At 51.4% G+C, this 15,722-nt stretch overlaps 2 protein-coding genes and 1 non-coding gene across 3 annotated transcripts; 1 reads left to right on the forward strand and 2 right to left on the reverse strand.

Annotated features, from left to right (window-relative positions):
• Positions 1 to 522: 522 nt before the first annotated feature.
• Positions 523 to 7,586, reverse strand: Kyat (Kynurenine aminotransferase). Its single transcript, XM_003742544.1, has 12 exons — positions 7,516 to 7,586; positions 7,057 to 7,125; positions 6,864 to 6,934; positions 6,498 to 6,651; positions 6,222 to 6,363; positions 6,017 to 6,111; positions 5,748 to 5,882; positions 5,563 to 5,671; positions 5,039 to 5,107; positions 4,211 to 4,495; positions 1,877 to 2,037; positions 523 to 704 (listed from the first exon to the last, which is right to left on the reverse strand). Exons 1-12 carry the CDS (start codon positions 7,540 to 7,542, stop codon positions 645 to 647), a joined length of 1,377 nt encoding a protein of 458 aa, XP_003742592.1. The 5' UTR covers positions 7,543 to 7,586; the 3' UTR covers positions 523 to 644.
• Positions 7,587 to 9,672: 2,086 nt separating this feature from the next.
• On the reverse strand, positions 9,673 to 14,683 carry LOC100905822 (insulin-degrading enzyme). The gene is made up of 5 exons (XM_003742588.3): positions 12,568 to 14,683; positions 10,807 to 11,085; positions 10,531 to 10,717; positions 10,223 to 10,388; positions 9,673 to 10,080 (listed from the first exon to the last, which is right to left on the reverse strand). Exons 1-5 carry the CDS (start codon positions 14,630 to 14,632, stop codon positions 9,958 to 9,960), a joined length of 2,820 nt encoding a protein of 939 aa, XP_003742636.3. The 5' UTR covers positions 14,633 to 14,683; the 3' UTR covers positions 9,673 to 9,957.
• Positions 12,258 to 12,328, forward strand: TRNAG-GCC (transfer RNA glycine (anticodon GCC)). The gene has a single exon. It is a non-coding gene; the product is annotated as a tRNA-Gly (tRNA).
• Positions 14,684 to 15,722: the final 1,039 nt, after the last annotated feature.

The following is a 15,722-nucleotide window of genomic DNA, read 5'->3' on the forward strand; positions in this document are numbered from 1 at the left end:
AAGTAAACACTCGCCGCCGACTGACGTAAGAACGTGAACGACAGCAACTTCAGAGGCGCGAGGCTGACAGAGCTCGATCCGACTGAAGCCATGCTATGCGTAACGAGCGTATTGTTCGAGCGCTATATAAATCTACTGTCGCGGAAGGGGTGTTAATTACCCATTGTGTGAGATGTCCGGAAAGGTCACTCTAGTCACATCGGAATCGCCAATGAGTGTGGTCATCGCTTCCCTCGCCGAAGGTCGAGCGAGAGTTCTCGGTCACTTACTATTGGTGCGCCGGGAATGAAACTACCAAGCTCCCCGGGGTTCTGCGAGTTGCTTCTCGAGTTGCTTCGAATCCACTGCTGAAAGTCTGAACCCGTTCAGGGAATTCCGGTCTGCTCGGAGCTCAGGAGGGCGCAGCGTATGATGTTTTTCCTGAATGCAGGTGTCAGAGAGGCCGATGTGCGATCTTCAGCTTCGGTATGGGACACGGCGCGGTAATCAGACCGGAGTTTACTCCGGCCTCAAGACGCATGAGTTTCGCTCCTGAATTTATCTTTATTACGGTGATGATTTGATCATCAGGTTCTCGATAGTAGCGAGAGGTAACTCTTAGAATGGATGTGGCTTCAATGAGGATTCGGATCCTGACAGACTTCTCACATCTTGCTCGGCAGTGTCTTGATGATGGCCTCTGCTTGAGCGAGGGTCGAATCTTGCTGGAATGGAGACAAAATTTAGGAGCTCGATAAACCAAACGGAGAGGGTCGCGGATCGTCGATAGGTGCGCGTCCCGTCGCTTCTTGCGCTCGAGATTCCTTAGAGTATCAGTCAGGAATCGCATCAGCCATCGGTGAATGACAGAGCATCCCACCAAATCCGATCGCTTGGACTGCCCCTGAGACATGGTACCAAAGCTGAGTGTGTAGACTATAGAACGTCCCAGTGGCCGGAATAAAGGCAAATAGCCGAATGTCAGATCTGCTCTACCGTCCTTGAATCGTCGGTGGTTGAATGGTCGGGAGATCCTTCAGTTGAAGGAGTGGTTTACAACAATGTCTCGCGTCAGCCCAGCGCGGCTAGTGTGCTTTTCGTCGCCCCCAGGAAGACAGCGAGGAGAGGAAACCGAGTCGCAGCGGAAACCCGGAAACGCAATACCTAATGTCGCGGATTATCCCTTGAGACACCGCGAAAATGGACTCTGAGCCGGCTCAGAGGTGTGACGGAAAGCGTCTAAGACGAGACTCCAATGAGTGCTCAAGGCTGCCTCATCAGGCTCGACGTCTCGAGCGGCAACTTGAACCAGAGCCTAAATCGCCATTGCAGTCCGGCTCGGGACGTCCAGGTGGAAAACAATACCCGAGCCGTTAAACCTTGGCGGTGTGGTCCAGCCCGGAAAAAGCTGATTCAAAGGCCGCCGCCTGAAGTTGACCTTAAAATAACCTGATCTACTTCCGATAGGCTCCCTCTGAAATGTTTGTCCCCAGAGGCACGCAGAGCATTCTGAAAGAGGGGGGGGGGAAATTCCTTGACGAAACGCTCCTCTGGGAATAGCCTCTTTCCATGGTAGGTACATCGACAAACTATTGTCGGGACAACAGATTCGTCCGCGTACACCTACATTGGAGAATAAACTTCCAAGGAGTTGGCCTAAAACGCACTTTTCCTGAATGACGGCCCGGCACCGAGCGTCTTATTTATGGTCAATGAAACGAATGCGGGAGCCTTCTCATAGAATTCATGGTCCCTGATTAGAGAACTACTGAAAGCTCGAACGCATGAGGACACTCTGAGGGAATTCAGGATGGCAGATTAACGGTTACCCTTGCCTTACAAAATCTAATAGCACTCTTAGAGTCAGGACGAAGAGCGTGCGGGCGAGTAGACTCACCTTGAAGAAACAGAAGCGGATGTAGTCCTTGGCATAGCTTTTATGCTCTTCGCTGTAGAAAGCAGATGGCGGGATTCCCTGGAGCTTATGAGTTGTTGATAGCCATTTTGCAAATTGTGAGTCGGGTGTGCCCGTGAAGCCCGATACATCAATGTTCTTGGCTGTAACGTACAAGCTGATATAATCACTTTCCCAGACAAACACGAAGAGCGCAGCCATCGGACTCCATCGGACTACAATCAGACTCGGTGTAGCTGCTCCTCTGAGTGTCCAAGAGGGCTATGAAGGGAACATGATACTAGTCCTTGTCGAGGACGACCGAGAGTACCGAGCGGAATTAGGTACTTCGATGAGCTTCTTATTTACAATCATCCGTCAGAAAGCGAATCCGAAAAACGCGTACAGTGAAAGCTTGTTATAACGACCCCCATTACAACGAATTTCTTGGTAGAAGGAACAAGGAATTTCTCCTCCTTTGGCCAGCGCGCCATGGGGATAGTGTTGAGCGGCATTCCTCCCAGCGGAAACTCGGTACAACGAACCAGTTTCGTCCGTCCCTTCGTGTTCGTAGTCACGAGCTTTTATCTAGTGAATATATATATATATATATCTATCTTTGTATCTAGAGAATCCGTATCCGAAAAATGCGTTCAAGTCCGAAAACTGACTGTGGTCGATCATGCTCCCTCTGAAGGAGAGAGAGCTTTTCTAGAGCGATCTCGAGCGCGCGACGGCCGGTGTTTCGCACGTGAACAAGATACTCGATTCCCAGCTCGGTCACACGTCAGTATCGGGCCATTGTCGACTCGAGGCCCCGAATTCTCATGGTCATCGGTATGCACGAGACGCGGCAGCATATATACATAGAAACAAGCTTCAACATTGACCGCGACTCAAGTTCAGACGGTCTATCTGTCTTCTCCGACCGGGCCCCTACCCATCTAAGCCAGAGCGTCGACTTTAAACGCTGCTCGGATGCGGGAGATGCGAACACTCGAGCCTCCCGACCCGATGCACTCGGAATAATCAAGCGGAGCGAAATCGTAACCGGTCGTTGCACGCTGCAAAGCCTCCCGGTGTCCTGTAAATGAGGGACGGGAGCGAGGAGCTCTACGGTTCCCGCCGAGAAAACGGTACGAGCTCACAGTGAGCGTCTCCGACCAGCCGTGAAGTGGGCATAAAAGGATTCGAACCCAGCGGGCATCCAAGCCGGAAACGGAAAGGTTTCCTTTCCCTTGGCTGTGGCGAAAGTAGGCGGCCATGCGGGTCCGCAGCGAGCGCGAAGGCCTCGCTAATCTTCGCGACCAAATCAATGGAATGCGATTTCTCGGAATGTTCCCATATCTCGGCCACGGATAGGATTCCAGCTCCTTCTCCTCGTCAGCTGGGCTTTTCTGCTGAAGCTTGTGGAGACCACGGTCAATTGACGTCAACCAGTGGTAAGCTTGAGGTCAGCAACTATGTATGTAGACCGATGGGAGGCACGCGCACCCGAGGAATCTCGATGAGGTCCTATCTACGCAAAGATCTTTCCCGAATCATCTCCACGTATGTTCAATCTGTGATCGATCCGAGACGTCACGGCAAGTACTCGATTGGCGGTAAGCTCCACGCCCGTGGGTGGGAAATACTGTGGCGTCAGCTTAGATGGGCATTCTTGTGGCGCTAGAACATTGAAAGGGGGTAGTGGAAGAGTCCAGCGCCCTGAGTGCCCGGAAACCTTCACAGGTAGCGGGCAAGGGGAAGTCGTCCAATCCACTATGCGACTGTTTGGCTCCGAGCTGCCTCTCATTGCGGAAGAGCAGTAATTTGAATCTCTTCTCGAAGATCCACGCCTTAATCGGCCCGAATACGAGAAGTCCCTCGATGAGTCCGCTGATCCAAACTCTCGACCCGTGGCGGGGATCATCGGATCTCGGCGCGAAGATTCAGCTCCGAGGGAAATCGCCTCCAAAGTCGGACGATCCGATCAGACCGCAGATGAGGAATCGTGGGTGATCACACGATGAATACTTTGAGCAGCGATTCAGATATCACTGGCCGAGGGATACTATTTCCACATCTAGTCCATTGTGAAGCTACGAACGTCCGGGCGCTCTTCTCGACGTCGGACGATGTTCCTCTCACGGTTCGCTTTGACCGATGTGATCTCGATTTGATACCGTGTCGAATCAACGAGCCGAAGCGATTTCAGGTCGTCCTGGCAGATGCACGGACGAGAGCGGATCGAGGAGAGAGAAGCGCCTGCCTCAGCATACAAAACAGAATCCGTTTTCCGCTCGCTTGTGAGAATTACACCGAGACTCGAAGGAGCTGAAAACTCATTGAACTTACCGAACTGTGTGTAGTCGGCGATGAGGAAATAACCGCCCTCCGGAACCGTAGGCTTCATGCCGACGCTCTGGAGAAACTTGCAAATCCGGTCTCTCTTGGGCTCGAGCTCCTCGGCCAACTCTTTCCAGTACGATCCGTTTTGTCCGATTTTCTCCGTCTCAATTTCGAGCCCGATCGCGATCGCTTCTTGGATTGGAGTCGCGCACGTGTAAACGGAATTCTGATGTACCAATTGGAGCGCTCTCATCAAATTCGCCGGTCCGTATGCCCAACCGGTTTTCCAGCCTGGAAGCAGAATCGTCAGCCTTATCCCGGATACGCGACAAGAGATGAAGCTAAGTATTCCCTAAATTCGCTCGACAAGCTGGAGCTCAGTAAGCAGAAACTTTTCGTGCTATCAGCTATGCCCTTCAACTTCTCTGAAGTGAGAGGTTCTCCGAGTCAGACTGTGTCAGAATCGATTCTTCCAGGCCTATGATTAATGAAGCAGAAGCAGACGGAGCGGATGGCTGAGCCGTGTTTTCTGCGAGGAACCCCGAGAATGTCGACGATAAGGCCTCGGCTACACAACTCGGCGTCTGGAGCGCAGCCCGGAGCTGCCGCGATGAGGAGAATGATATATGTAAGGTCTCTACCTCGCAAACACCTCCATTCGAATAAAATCGAAATTTGATCGTGAACGATCGAGGCACGTATAGAATACATGTTCGGATCCGAATGTTGCCCCATTTGCACGGAGGAAGTGCAGACAAACGACGGAGAGCAAATGAATAAAAAGGACGAGGAGTGCAGCTGAGGGCGTCAATCAAGTACAGTGATCCGACTCACCAGTGACGCTGAACGTTTTGCCGGCACTCCCGATTGTGATGCTTCTCTCCCACATGCCGGGCAGTGTATCTGCAAGAAATGAGCAGTTCCAAGCGAATTCCCATGATATTGGATATCTTCCGTGGGGAAGCACGCTGTCCATGCCCAGAGCTGGCGATCGTTTTTCGCTTCACGAGCGCTTTGCCTCGTGCGGCAGAACAGAGACACAGCGTTTCCACAGCGTCAAAATGCTATCGAAAGGAATGACGGATGACGGTTTCAAATTAGCGATCCAAAGAGTTATCGCGGAATGTTCTCGCTGACCGAGAGATCCGGAGGAATCAGGATGTCTCCCAGGGAGAATAGCAAAGCGAGTTGGTCGATGAGCTGGGGGAACGTGCGAGAGCGAAGCCCTGCTTTTTCGAAAGTCCATTTTCTGGGTCAAAGCTGGGTTGAAGGCGTCGTGAAAACACATCGTCGCCAAAACTGGGCGCATCCCGGAGCTCCCTCAGGAAAAGCTGGCTGTAAAACCCCGCCATACATACTCATACGGAAATGCGTCTTCCCGCCGTAAACGATCCACTCATAAACCTCATCCATAACAGCAACCACGTCGTGCTTCTTGCATAAATCCGCAATGACAGTAAGTTCTTCCTGGAAGATACAGAATCCTAAGATTACCGCTTTCTGGGTCACACGCTCGGAGATCAGTCTGCGGAACGCAACTCACCTTCGAGAAAACTTTGCCGAGGGGATTGTGAGGCGTATTTATCACAATCAATTTGGTTTTCGAACTGAATTTGCTCGCCAGCTCTTTCGGGTCGAGAACCCAGTCTGCAGAAGATATCGTTTCGTTTTGCGTCTTCTGGAATCGTCGTAAAGGGGAGCGGATTTAAGAATGCCGGTTTTCGAACGTTGTCAATCTCGCCATGGAATGATCAGGGAAATGATTGCGATTGCCAACGGAGAAGGAGTGCAAAAGAATTCGGGACAGCTTACGAGTTTAAGTGGAATGAAAACGGGAACTCCGCCAGCCATTCGCACCATGGGCTCATAGCAATCGTAGAAAGGCTCAATAATTATGACTTCATCGCCTGCAGAGGAATTCATAGGGTTTATGGAGACGATAGGAACTCTCTTCCTTATAGAGTCAATGGCGAAGTACAGTCACTGAGCGCCTGATGCGCATAGGTATAGGCCTTACCTGGGTTGACGAGTCCCATGAAAACACAGAACAGAGCTTCGTACGCTCCGACAGTGATCAGAACTTCTGTGTTTGGGTTGATTTTGTGGCCTGTGAGTCGGCCGTACAGACCGGCCAAGGCGTTCACCAGACGAGGATGACCCTTTGCAAGTCACCAGACAAAATAGCATTACAGAGTGCGGGCTAAGTGTCTCTCCGGCATACGACACAGCCTGTCCAAGCGTGGATTGCATCTGGTTGAAAATTGAGCCTTTGAAGGGAAGATAGGGAACTTACGAAGCCTCTCGTGTATTGATGAAGCAGAAAGTTTCCATCTTTCGAAACGGCTTCCCGAAGTGGCTTGGCTACGCTTTCTGGGGGAGGCATATCAGGGAATCCCTGGCCAAGGTTCACCGGTTTCACCTCGAGGGCGAGTTGACCGAATTCCACCCTGGAAAATGGGATTCCGTCAAGCTTTAGTTTCGCACCTCGGTCGAGGCATGAGATGAGCATCCACTCTCTCCCGGACCCTTCCAATACTAAAATATATGGTCGCAGTGGGCGCCGGAATCTAGACGAGATTCGCATTACAGCTCAGAGAGACTGGTCTAGTGCGGTGGATGAGAATCCACGAGACTTACTTCCGAAGGGTTTATGACTCACCAAACACTTTCCCCCATACCCGATACGCGTTGCGCTGGCGAGAACTTCGACATGGTCCTTGCAAATTGAGTCTGAAACATAAGAGCTTCTTCACTAGTGTGTCAGTGTCTCTTGATCGAGTGTGATACGTTCTCGGGGATTTCGACGACGGAAGGGTGAAAGGAAGCTCTTCTCGAATGCGGCGACAACTTACAGTGGCGTTGACAATAGGGAGCTGCGCCTGAACTGCTTTGCATACAGGCCGGAAGATCACCGAGAGCATCTGACAAATATGGAAACCATCACCAAGGTGTAAATTGAATCACACTTCATCTAGCCTCGTTCGATCGAGGACACATCGGATATCAGGAAGGTCTCGCGAGGCACGAATACAGAAGCAATAGCGGAAGCGGACTACATTTCGGTTAAGCTGTATCAGATGACCTGCCGGTCTGTCTAGAGAATGACAAGGCGCTATTCTGGCAGTAGCCATCATTAATAGCCGCTGGATAACAGACATGCGACTCTGTTAACGCTGAGGAGGTCGGAGATCTTCCCCGTGGAATTATCAACACGAAACTACGCCGTGACACGGTCGGAAGCTTTCCGCCACAGGGGCTGTTCTCGACCGAGTACACAGTCGATCACGATAGACAGCATCATTTATCAATACCGAAAGGATCAGCAAACTCCGGAGCATGATGGAATCTCACTCAGCACCGTCACACAAATGAACGACGCTCTACGCCCACAGAGGACCCCGAAACATACCGGCGGAAGATAAAGGGAAGTGTGCTCCCTATCAGAGGGAGGAGAAGCACGAAACCGGTCACCTTGCATAAACCAGTTTTCGAACGTCAAAAACCGATAAACACCGAGTTCTATACAAAGTGATGCTCATACCTCGGAACGAAAGCTCAATGGCAGCGAGAACCCCCCGATCCAACGATTTCGCCGAGGGAAGTCACCGAGCACACTCACCTGATAACCAGCTGTCTGCTGAAAGTGAACGAGAGGAGCCCTCCTTCATGAAGGGCCTGCGTGGTGATGACGGCGATAGCAGCCGGAGCGCTAAGCGGTATTTCGAATTTTGGCGCCAAAAAGGCTAGTGATCATCCGCAACTCAGAATAACAACAACATGTGTGTTTCTCGAACGCAAAGTTACCGGAACAACGGCGCGATGCATTTTGCGAGTTGAACAAGAAATAGGAATCTGAATGTGACCGCCCTAGCCAGGAATCTCCCAGAGCTTGAGGTGTCCGAAGCCAGCTGTGGTGAATATGGCTCGGAGGGCCCGACGCGGACTCGCCAATTTGTCGGACTCCGATGATGAGGATCGTACGAAAGTGTCCGGCAGGAAACGTCCCCTGGAATCCTCACAAGAGAACTCTGTTTCTTTATTCGATACAAAAGTTTTCACCGAGAAAGTCCTAAGCACGATACGTGACGAGGAAGATAAGGTATTAAGCACCGACTGTCAGGAGGATATCACGACGGTAAGTAGTGGCCTATCGATCTCATTCCGAATCCTTGTCTGACCCCTACTAGGCTCATATTCGTCTCTCATCAAACAGCTCTTTTCCTCTGAATGCTCATTCCGAATCGCTTTCAAGGTGGCTGCTGAGGAAACCCCGGAGCTCACTCTGGGAAAAATGAAGCGCTCGTCTTCTGCGCGACCGTCAAAGAGGAGTCGAATAATAGATTTAATGTCAAGCGATGAAGACGAAGACGACGAGTTTGCCGAGCTGATGAAATCCACGTCGAACCTGGAGACCTCATCGATGGCGCTTGAGCTGAGCAACAGCCGAATCGAACTCGAAGCCGATGACCTCAAGAACGGCAGTCGCGATGAGGACGAAGATGAAGAATCTTTCCTGAATCGCTCCGGGGATGACGATCTCGCCGCAGAAACTCAAAGCGAATATCGGGTTCTAGTGAAACACTTTGGCGTGAAAGAGAGGATCTGGATCCGTCTTCAAGAAGCCGAACTCATGCAGAGTCTCTTTGACGAAATCCAACGAGCGCTGAACGTACCCGTCACTCTGATGATTGATGTTGACGGTGAACGTGAAGAAGTCCTACCGACGCAGACTCCCAAAGACTTGAATATGTCGGTGGATCGGATTGCTGTAGTTTATTCCTTCCCTATTCAGGAGAGCACGAACTTCAGCGTTTTCAAATTGAAAATAGTGACGACCAATAGACGAGCTACTAAAGAAATTGCTTGCAGCCCCAAGGAACGCTTCGAAGGGATATTCTGCAGATATTGTGAACAAAACAATGTGGTTCGGGGTTCAGTGGTTTTCAAGTTCGATGGCGATGTCTTAGAGGACACGCAGACTCCCGAGGATTTAGACATGGAGTCGGGGGAGCAGATAGAAGCGCACATATCCGAGCCGGCTCAATCGGTGACCTCGGAATATGAACCTACTGAGCCTGCAAAGAGAACTTCGGCGCGCCTTCGCAAATCATAAGACCGGGGCAGAGATTTGGGAGCGTCGCCTCAAATGTTCCCTGAGCGGAAATCATTCACGTAAAGGAGATGCGAACTTGGAAATGGTTCATCCATCGTCATCTATATCAGTTCCTATTCACGGTAACGCTCCCAGCCTGTAGCGAAGCTCGACAGCTAGGATTTGGTGAGCTGTGGGAGTGTACGGTCGACATAATTTCCAGACGGGCAGCTTTGTCTCGCGGCTCGCTCGGTATGGAAAGTCAGGTCGTGAACTCAGATGTACATATTATAGCAGATGTACATAACACGTACAGGAGTGGACGATCGCCATTGATTTCGAGTAAATAGGTGTAAACTTGACATTCGTTCATCGGCGAACTTCTTCCCTTTTTATTTCATTCCAGTAGTCTCGATCTTTTTTTTTTGCTCACAATCAGTATATTTTACATCAGGCAGCGTGTGCACGGCGGGGACGAGCGCGTATTCAGCTGAATTGAGATTCGCTCTTCAACAGGAGCTCCCCTCAATTTTAGTGGAGAAAATAGATGCGATATGTTTTCTCTGCAGCGATCGATCCTCGACCCGTACGAACACTGTGGGAACTCTCGGCCGCCGTCGACGTTGCCGTCGAAGTTTCGCAGTTTCACCGCCGCTCAAGTTCAAGGGCCCATGCGAACAACGGACAAATCCTTCTCAAATGTATAAAAATCGTGGTCTTGTTGGAATGCCTCCACCGAGTCCACCAAGTAGTCTTGTCGTGACCATTTCACATTACTTTTCACCTGAAGGGGAAACTTCACGATTATCGGATGAAATTCAGCGTACGGGAATGGGGAGCAATCATTTCAAATTCGGAAATGTAATTTCTTCTCGAAGGACTCGTTGCCTCGAGCTCCCCTTCCTCTCTTCAGCCGCGTTGCTTACCGGTTCTTTGGACACATAGAGTACGTAAGTTGTAGTTGTGTTGGGATTGACGAAGAATCGCTCATAGAAGTCCTCGAGGTCTTTCTTCGTGATGGACCTTAAAGCTTCAGCTTCCTTCGAGTTGCGTTGCAACAGATAAGTCTGCTCTACCATCTCGCCCCAGTAACTGGAAAATCGTATACATAGGCAACATCGTCATTTGCTCCGATATTTTCACGGACTGAGAAAATCGGGCAGCGAAGGGGGAACGCTTGGGAGTGCTCGACGGTCGGGAGATCTTAGCCTTCCGGGATTTGATGTTCACTTACGATGTAGAACTGATCTCAATCTTCTGAGGTTTGATGAGTTTCTGTTTGATCGCTGCTCCGCGCTGCTCTTCAAGAACCGCGTCGGTCAGCTCGTTGAGAAACTTGCGAACGTAATTCCGCAAGAACTCCGCCAGACGTTCCTCCACGTAGCTGACGCTGTGTATCGTCACTATGTAGAATATCAGACCTGAAGATAGGATCCTCATTGTAGCGGCCCACAATGGCAGGAGTCTCATCTTCCATCCGGCTGAAAGAGAATTTAGCGATATTCCTCACCGAGAGATCCGCGCTGACGTTTCTCCGGTGCCTGCACCATGTACGCGAGTTGCTCCGTTGTTCGGATCACATTGAACAGAGGCTCCCTTATCAACCTGGAGAACAGGGTGGTCAATGCAGCCAATCGATCTTCAGTGACTCCTTCACGGTCCACCTCGACCACCATGTACAGGCAATTTGTCGATAGTTGCGGATCAATCCGTTGCTGACGGTAAGCGACTCCACGTCTCAGCCGTCGATGTCGGAACGTTTGGGTGTCAGCGAAAGTGAGACCACCCTCTGCAATCAGACGGAAGGAAAAACATTAAATTCTTGTGATACTCTTGTGCTTTCCTCGGTCGAAGTAGCACTTCGTCCTCAATCTCAATCAGATACACGCATCGGGTGCCACGGAGAAAAAAACGTATAAAACGATAGCACTGAAATGGTCTCTGAATTCTCTCGACTCCAGCGACCGCTGTATCCAAACTGAAGGCACGGGAACTTCTTCCAGCAAGAATCCACCCTCACAGAGGTCTCGTCGGTCTCGCTCAGAGGTCGCTACGACGCAACCTGACTCGCAACAGTCGCCATAGCGGGAAGAAGGACCATCCGGAGAGCTCTTCTCGATTCGCCGCTCATTTTGGGGAATTCTCCCGTCCTCGGGGTCAATCATTCATCAGACGATCAAATGGATGACCGTCCACAGAACAGAAGGCCTCTCGCGCTTGCAGGCGGATTTTTCTCGATAATTTACTGTCTAAACTCTTTCTCCGCCTCCCTTCGCTGACGACTTCATGATCCGCTTCGTGACGCGCGTATTCCGATCACTCATCAGAAATTCTATCAATCACGATTGGCTGCAGACACGGGCTCGAAGAAGCCTCTAGACCCAAGAGAAGTGTCGGTGTATGAGATGGGACTTTTGTTCTGAGGGTCCAGCTGTGAGTCTGTGTGATGCTTTCGGACTGAGTCTAGGCTTTCAAGCTTAGTTCTCCGCAAAATTCCGACCCAGTTCATAGACGCATTGGGAGATCGACCTCGGCGAGCTTTCCGATACGTGAGATGCTGACGATACATGAATTCGTCTGACGAGCGTGACTTCAATCGGCAGAATACGATTTCTCGATTCATCCCTGGACCCATAGTCTGATTCAGCGCCTCAAAGACCAGCTGGGACCATCCGTATATGGAGCTCATGAATACCGCCTCATGAGGACACCGACACGGATGTCTTCTACTTCACGAGAACTTGGTCGAGTATGGAAACTGAACAATGTTTCGATTCCCGCGACTATATCGGGTCGTATTCTTAGAGGCAATGCTGATGCGCAAGCTCCGAGCAGGAATCTCGAGTCGCTTAAACTCCCTAGCGTGTTCTTAGGCTTTATCTTTCAGAGGGTATCATCTGCCGAGCGTGACAATCGGAGACACGAGCGTTCACTGCCACCAGAGGCACCCCCAAGCATGCAGCGTCGGTGGTTCAGTGGTAGAATACTCGCCTGCCACGCGGGTGGCCCGGGTTCGATTCCCGGCCGACGCAAATTTTTTTTTTCATCTTTCGTCCTTGATTGGGCTCTGTACGCGAAGTCTTTTCTTTTCCCCTCAACTCTGGATTCGCTCGCTCACGTATTTTCCCGTCCGAAAACGGACGGGAAGTCAAAAGTCGTACGATTCACAGCTCGGAAGCGGACCCCTACACAAGGAACAGCTGTCTGAGAGCCTTTTACACCGACGAGCATCGAAGGAGCTCAGAAGGAAACAACGCTATCTATAACTCACGTCCGAAAGTTTTCATGATCGTTCGAGACATATTAAATGCCTCCGTGGACACTGTGTTGCCGTAAACGAAAGCTTCGACGGTCGACTCCTTCTTCAAGATGTGTAAAAACTCCTGGGCACTTTCAATCGTACAGTTGGAGAGAGCGTCGAGACGCTCCTCAAACGTGAAGTAGTTTTCCAAAAGATACGGTTCCATGAATCGTCCGACTTTTTGTAGCGCCACCTGCCGATCGCTGATCGCTACCCGGAGTTCGTTTTCGTAAGCCAGTTTCAAACGGTCGAATTCTTCTCGCCGTGCGTCAACTCTAAAGCCACCGAATCGTCCCAGATAATCTCGGAGCAAGTAGTGCACTTGGGAATGGTGACCTTCGAGTTGCAGACCGATACCGCCGTTCTGATGACTTAGGTCGAAACTGAACCCAGCCAGGTGGGCATTGTAGAAGTACTCTGTAACAGCATCCTTGTAGACTCGTATGAGCATCTCAAGGTTGACGTGATTCAGCGCCGACGCTGTCATCATTGGGTGTCTCACGTTGAGATGCACAACGGTCCAAGGAACGTTAAACGATTTGTCCTGCATGAACCACATGTGGAAAGACGGTTTATTCACGACGAGTTTCGGTATGCAAGAATAGTGGTCTTCGTGCTTGGCCATAGAAAAATCTCTCGGTATGTATTCGTTTTTCGCGGGCAGTTTGAAAGCCGGGTTGCTGATGGGGTCCTGCCAAGCCTGGATCTTGGCCTGTCGGATCCTCTCAACGCTGAACTTTATCCTGTAGTGGTGTTCCTCCTTGTCGGTCTGGTTCTTGAATTCCCAGGACACGAGGGTCACCCGCATGCGTGGCGGAACGATGTAGTCCATGATTTCTGAGATCAGCTTCGCGTCGTATTCGAAGAACAAGTTCGGTCCCGCCAGAACGTCTCTCCAACGGTAGACGGACACATGGCGGCAGATCGGAACCATGAAAGAGGTCTGCGGCACTTTCTGCTTGTAGCGGAACATGATGTCGTAGATTTTGGCGATTTCATCGTACAACCATCGTTGCGGGCCTTCTCTCCTGAGCATTTTAACGTACTCGAAGAACGCTGTGATGATCTCGTCGACGTGGCCCAGACCCTCTTTCGAGAGCTTCATTTTCACCTCGAGCAGCGACAGTCCCGGCGTTTCGTCTTTTGTGTGTGCTTCAAGATGCAGGACCCATCCTTTTTTGTGCAGATACGAAAAGAGGCTGCCCTCGGCCTCGTGGCCTATCACCGTCGCGAGATAGGTTTCGGGTTTTTGTCGGTAGTACTGAATGAGGTCGGGCAGGGGGAAAACTAGCCTCATCGAGGTGATGTCTTCGATGGGTACGATCTTTATCAAAACACCGAGATGCTCTTCCGTGTAAGGCGATTTCCATTTGGGCATCACGGTCCCTTTATCGTCCAGCGACGACAGGGCCACCGCAGCCAGTCTCTCCAACTCCGGGAGCGAGTGTCGGGAAACGATCACCGCGCTCATGAGATTGGCTGAATAATATTCGTCGACGAATTTCTTCACGGCATTCTGCAGCGTAAAGTTTTTCAGCGAGGTCGCCTCTCTGAGACTCTCGACGTTACCGTTGGTGAATTTGCTGTTGTCGTGCTCGCTGTCGGCAGTGATCTCGTCGACCCTTTCTTGACGGACCATGTCGTCTTCAGATGACTCCCGGAACTCGTTATCAATGGCAATAAGCTCCCGATCGATGTGAGACTCGTCGATGACTGGCTCTTCGAAAGCCGCCACAAATATGTCGAGCGACTGCTCTAAGTAGTCGGGGTTGATGTCGTAGAAATAGCAGGTCGCCGACTTGTACGTGTGGGCATTTGGGAACGTTCCGTGCTTTGTAATGAAAGCGTCGAGTGCGTTCTCCCCGGGGAATCGTTTGCTCCCCATGAAGATCATGTGCTCGGTAAAGTGCGCCAGGCCGTGCAAATTCCACGGGTCGGACAGTGAGCCGACACCGTTTACGCACAGGAGCACATGAGCCATTTCGGCTTTCGTGTCGCTGCCGAGAAGGATACGCATTCGGTTTTTCAGCTCCATGCCTTCGTACTCGATGGAGTCCGCTTGCGGCTTGATGATATCGCGTGTGGTGAGCACTATGGAACTGTGCGGGTACGAGCCTCTGCCCATCAGAATCGGTAGAAGGAAATTCGCGAAAAGTACTGCGATCAGGCTCAGAGCCACAACGATCGCGATTGTCACAAACGGTAAAAGACATGCCGGTCTCGAGCGCGGGGGGTCCATTTCAAGCTGCGACACGGTCCCTAGCTGGGCCATTCCGGATCTTTCTCGTTAAGATGGACGGCGATGATTCGAAAGTTCGTGATGACGGGGTCGGGGTTCGGCCGAGCTCCGGAGATCGCTTCCGACCAGTGGCTTTTCACCGGTTCTGGAGCGACTTCGGAACGGAAAGGAACAAAAGGAGATCGAATACGAACAACTGCCGACAGACGCACAGACACATGGACAGGTGTGGTGGGGAGGTACGAGTCCTCAGACGCTCCGAAGTCCTAGGGGGAATTCCCCAACATGGCAGTTTGCTCGTCTCGCTGGCTGACACCTGTTGGCCTTTTCGCTGCTGCTGCTGCTGCTACTGCACTCTAACGAGAGCAGCCACACATGAGCAGGATGCTGGGTGTACGAGGTGGTCGTCGTCACGTTGACGCCGACGTTGTTGTTGGTGCTGCTGCTGTTGTTTAGCTCGATGGATCACATGGGAAACTGATGGAGCTGATCAGATCGACTCAAGGAAGCACTCGACCGGAGATGTCTTCTCGTACGTTGGAGGACATCCACCAACAACCGGTGGTCGACCACAGGCTCCCAATCCAAAACAAAGAAGCGCTCGGAGCACTCCGCTCTCGTTGCCGCCGGTGCTAGCTCTCAATCAAAAAGCGGAGGGACCGGTGGAGGGCCTCTGAGGACGGACAGCACTCTCCCTTCCTTTTGAGGGACTCTCCTACGCCTCTTTCTCCAACGTTTGCGCTGAAAAAGGAATTTGAAGCGACCTCGGTCGCGTTAGCGAACTGAACAAGCAGCTCTGAAAAACATACAAACTCGCCGGCGGCCGAAACCGACAAAGAAACGGCGGCCACAGAAGGAACGGCGGCCACAGAAGGAACGGAACGCC

The sequence above is a fragment of the Galendromus occidentalis genome, unplaced genomic scaffold (genome assembly GCF_000255335.2).
Source record: "Galendromus occidentalis unplaced genomic scaffold, Mocc_1.1 scf7180000077427, whole genome shotgun sequence".
Lineage (NCBI taxonomy): Eukaryota > Metazoa > Arthropoda > Arachnida > Mesostigmata > Phytoseiidae > Galendromus > Galendromus occidentalis.

Excerpts from the sequence above, each read along its gene's own strand:
- Kyat (XM_003742544.1), bottom strand. The coding sequence starts at position 7,542 with ATGCTCCGGAGTTTGCTGATCCTTTCG. Across the intron at positions 4,496-5,038 it reads CAAAACGTTCAGCGTCACTG|GCTGGAAAACCGGTTGGGCA; the intron begins GTGAGTCGGATC and ends TTCTGCTTCCAG. Across the intron at positions 705-1,876 it reads TCCGCTTCTGTTTCTTCAAG|CAAGATTCGACCCTCGCTCA; the intron begins GTGAGTCTACTC and ends TCTCCATTCCAG.
- LOC100905822 (XM_003742588.3), bottom strand. The coding sequence starts at position 14,632 with ATGGAGCTGAAAAACCGAATGCGTATCCTTCTCGGCAGCGACACGAAA. Across the intron at positions 10,718-10,806 it reads ACGTCAGCGCGGATCTCTCG|GTCTGATATTCTACATAGTG; the intron begins GTGAGGAATATC and ends TCCTATCTTCAG. Across the intron at positions 10,081-10,222 it reads TCTATGTGTCCAAAGAACCG|GTGAAAAGTAATGTGAAATG; the intron begins GTAAGCAACGCG and ends TTTCCCCTTCAG.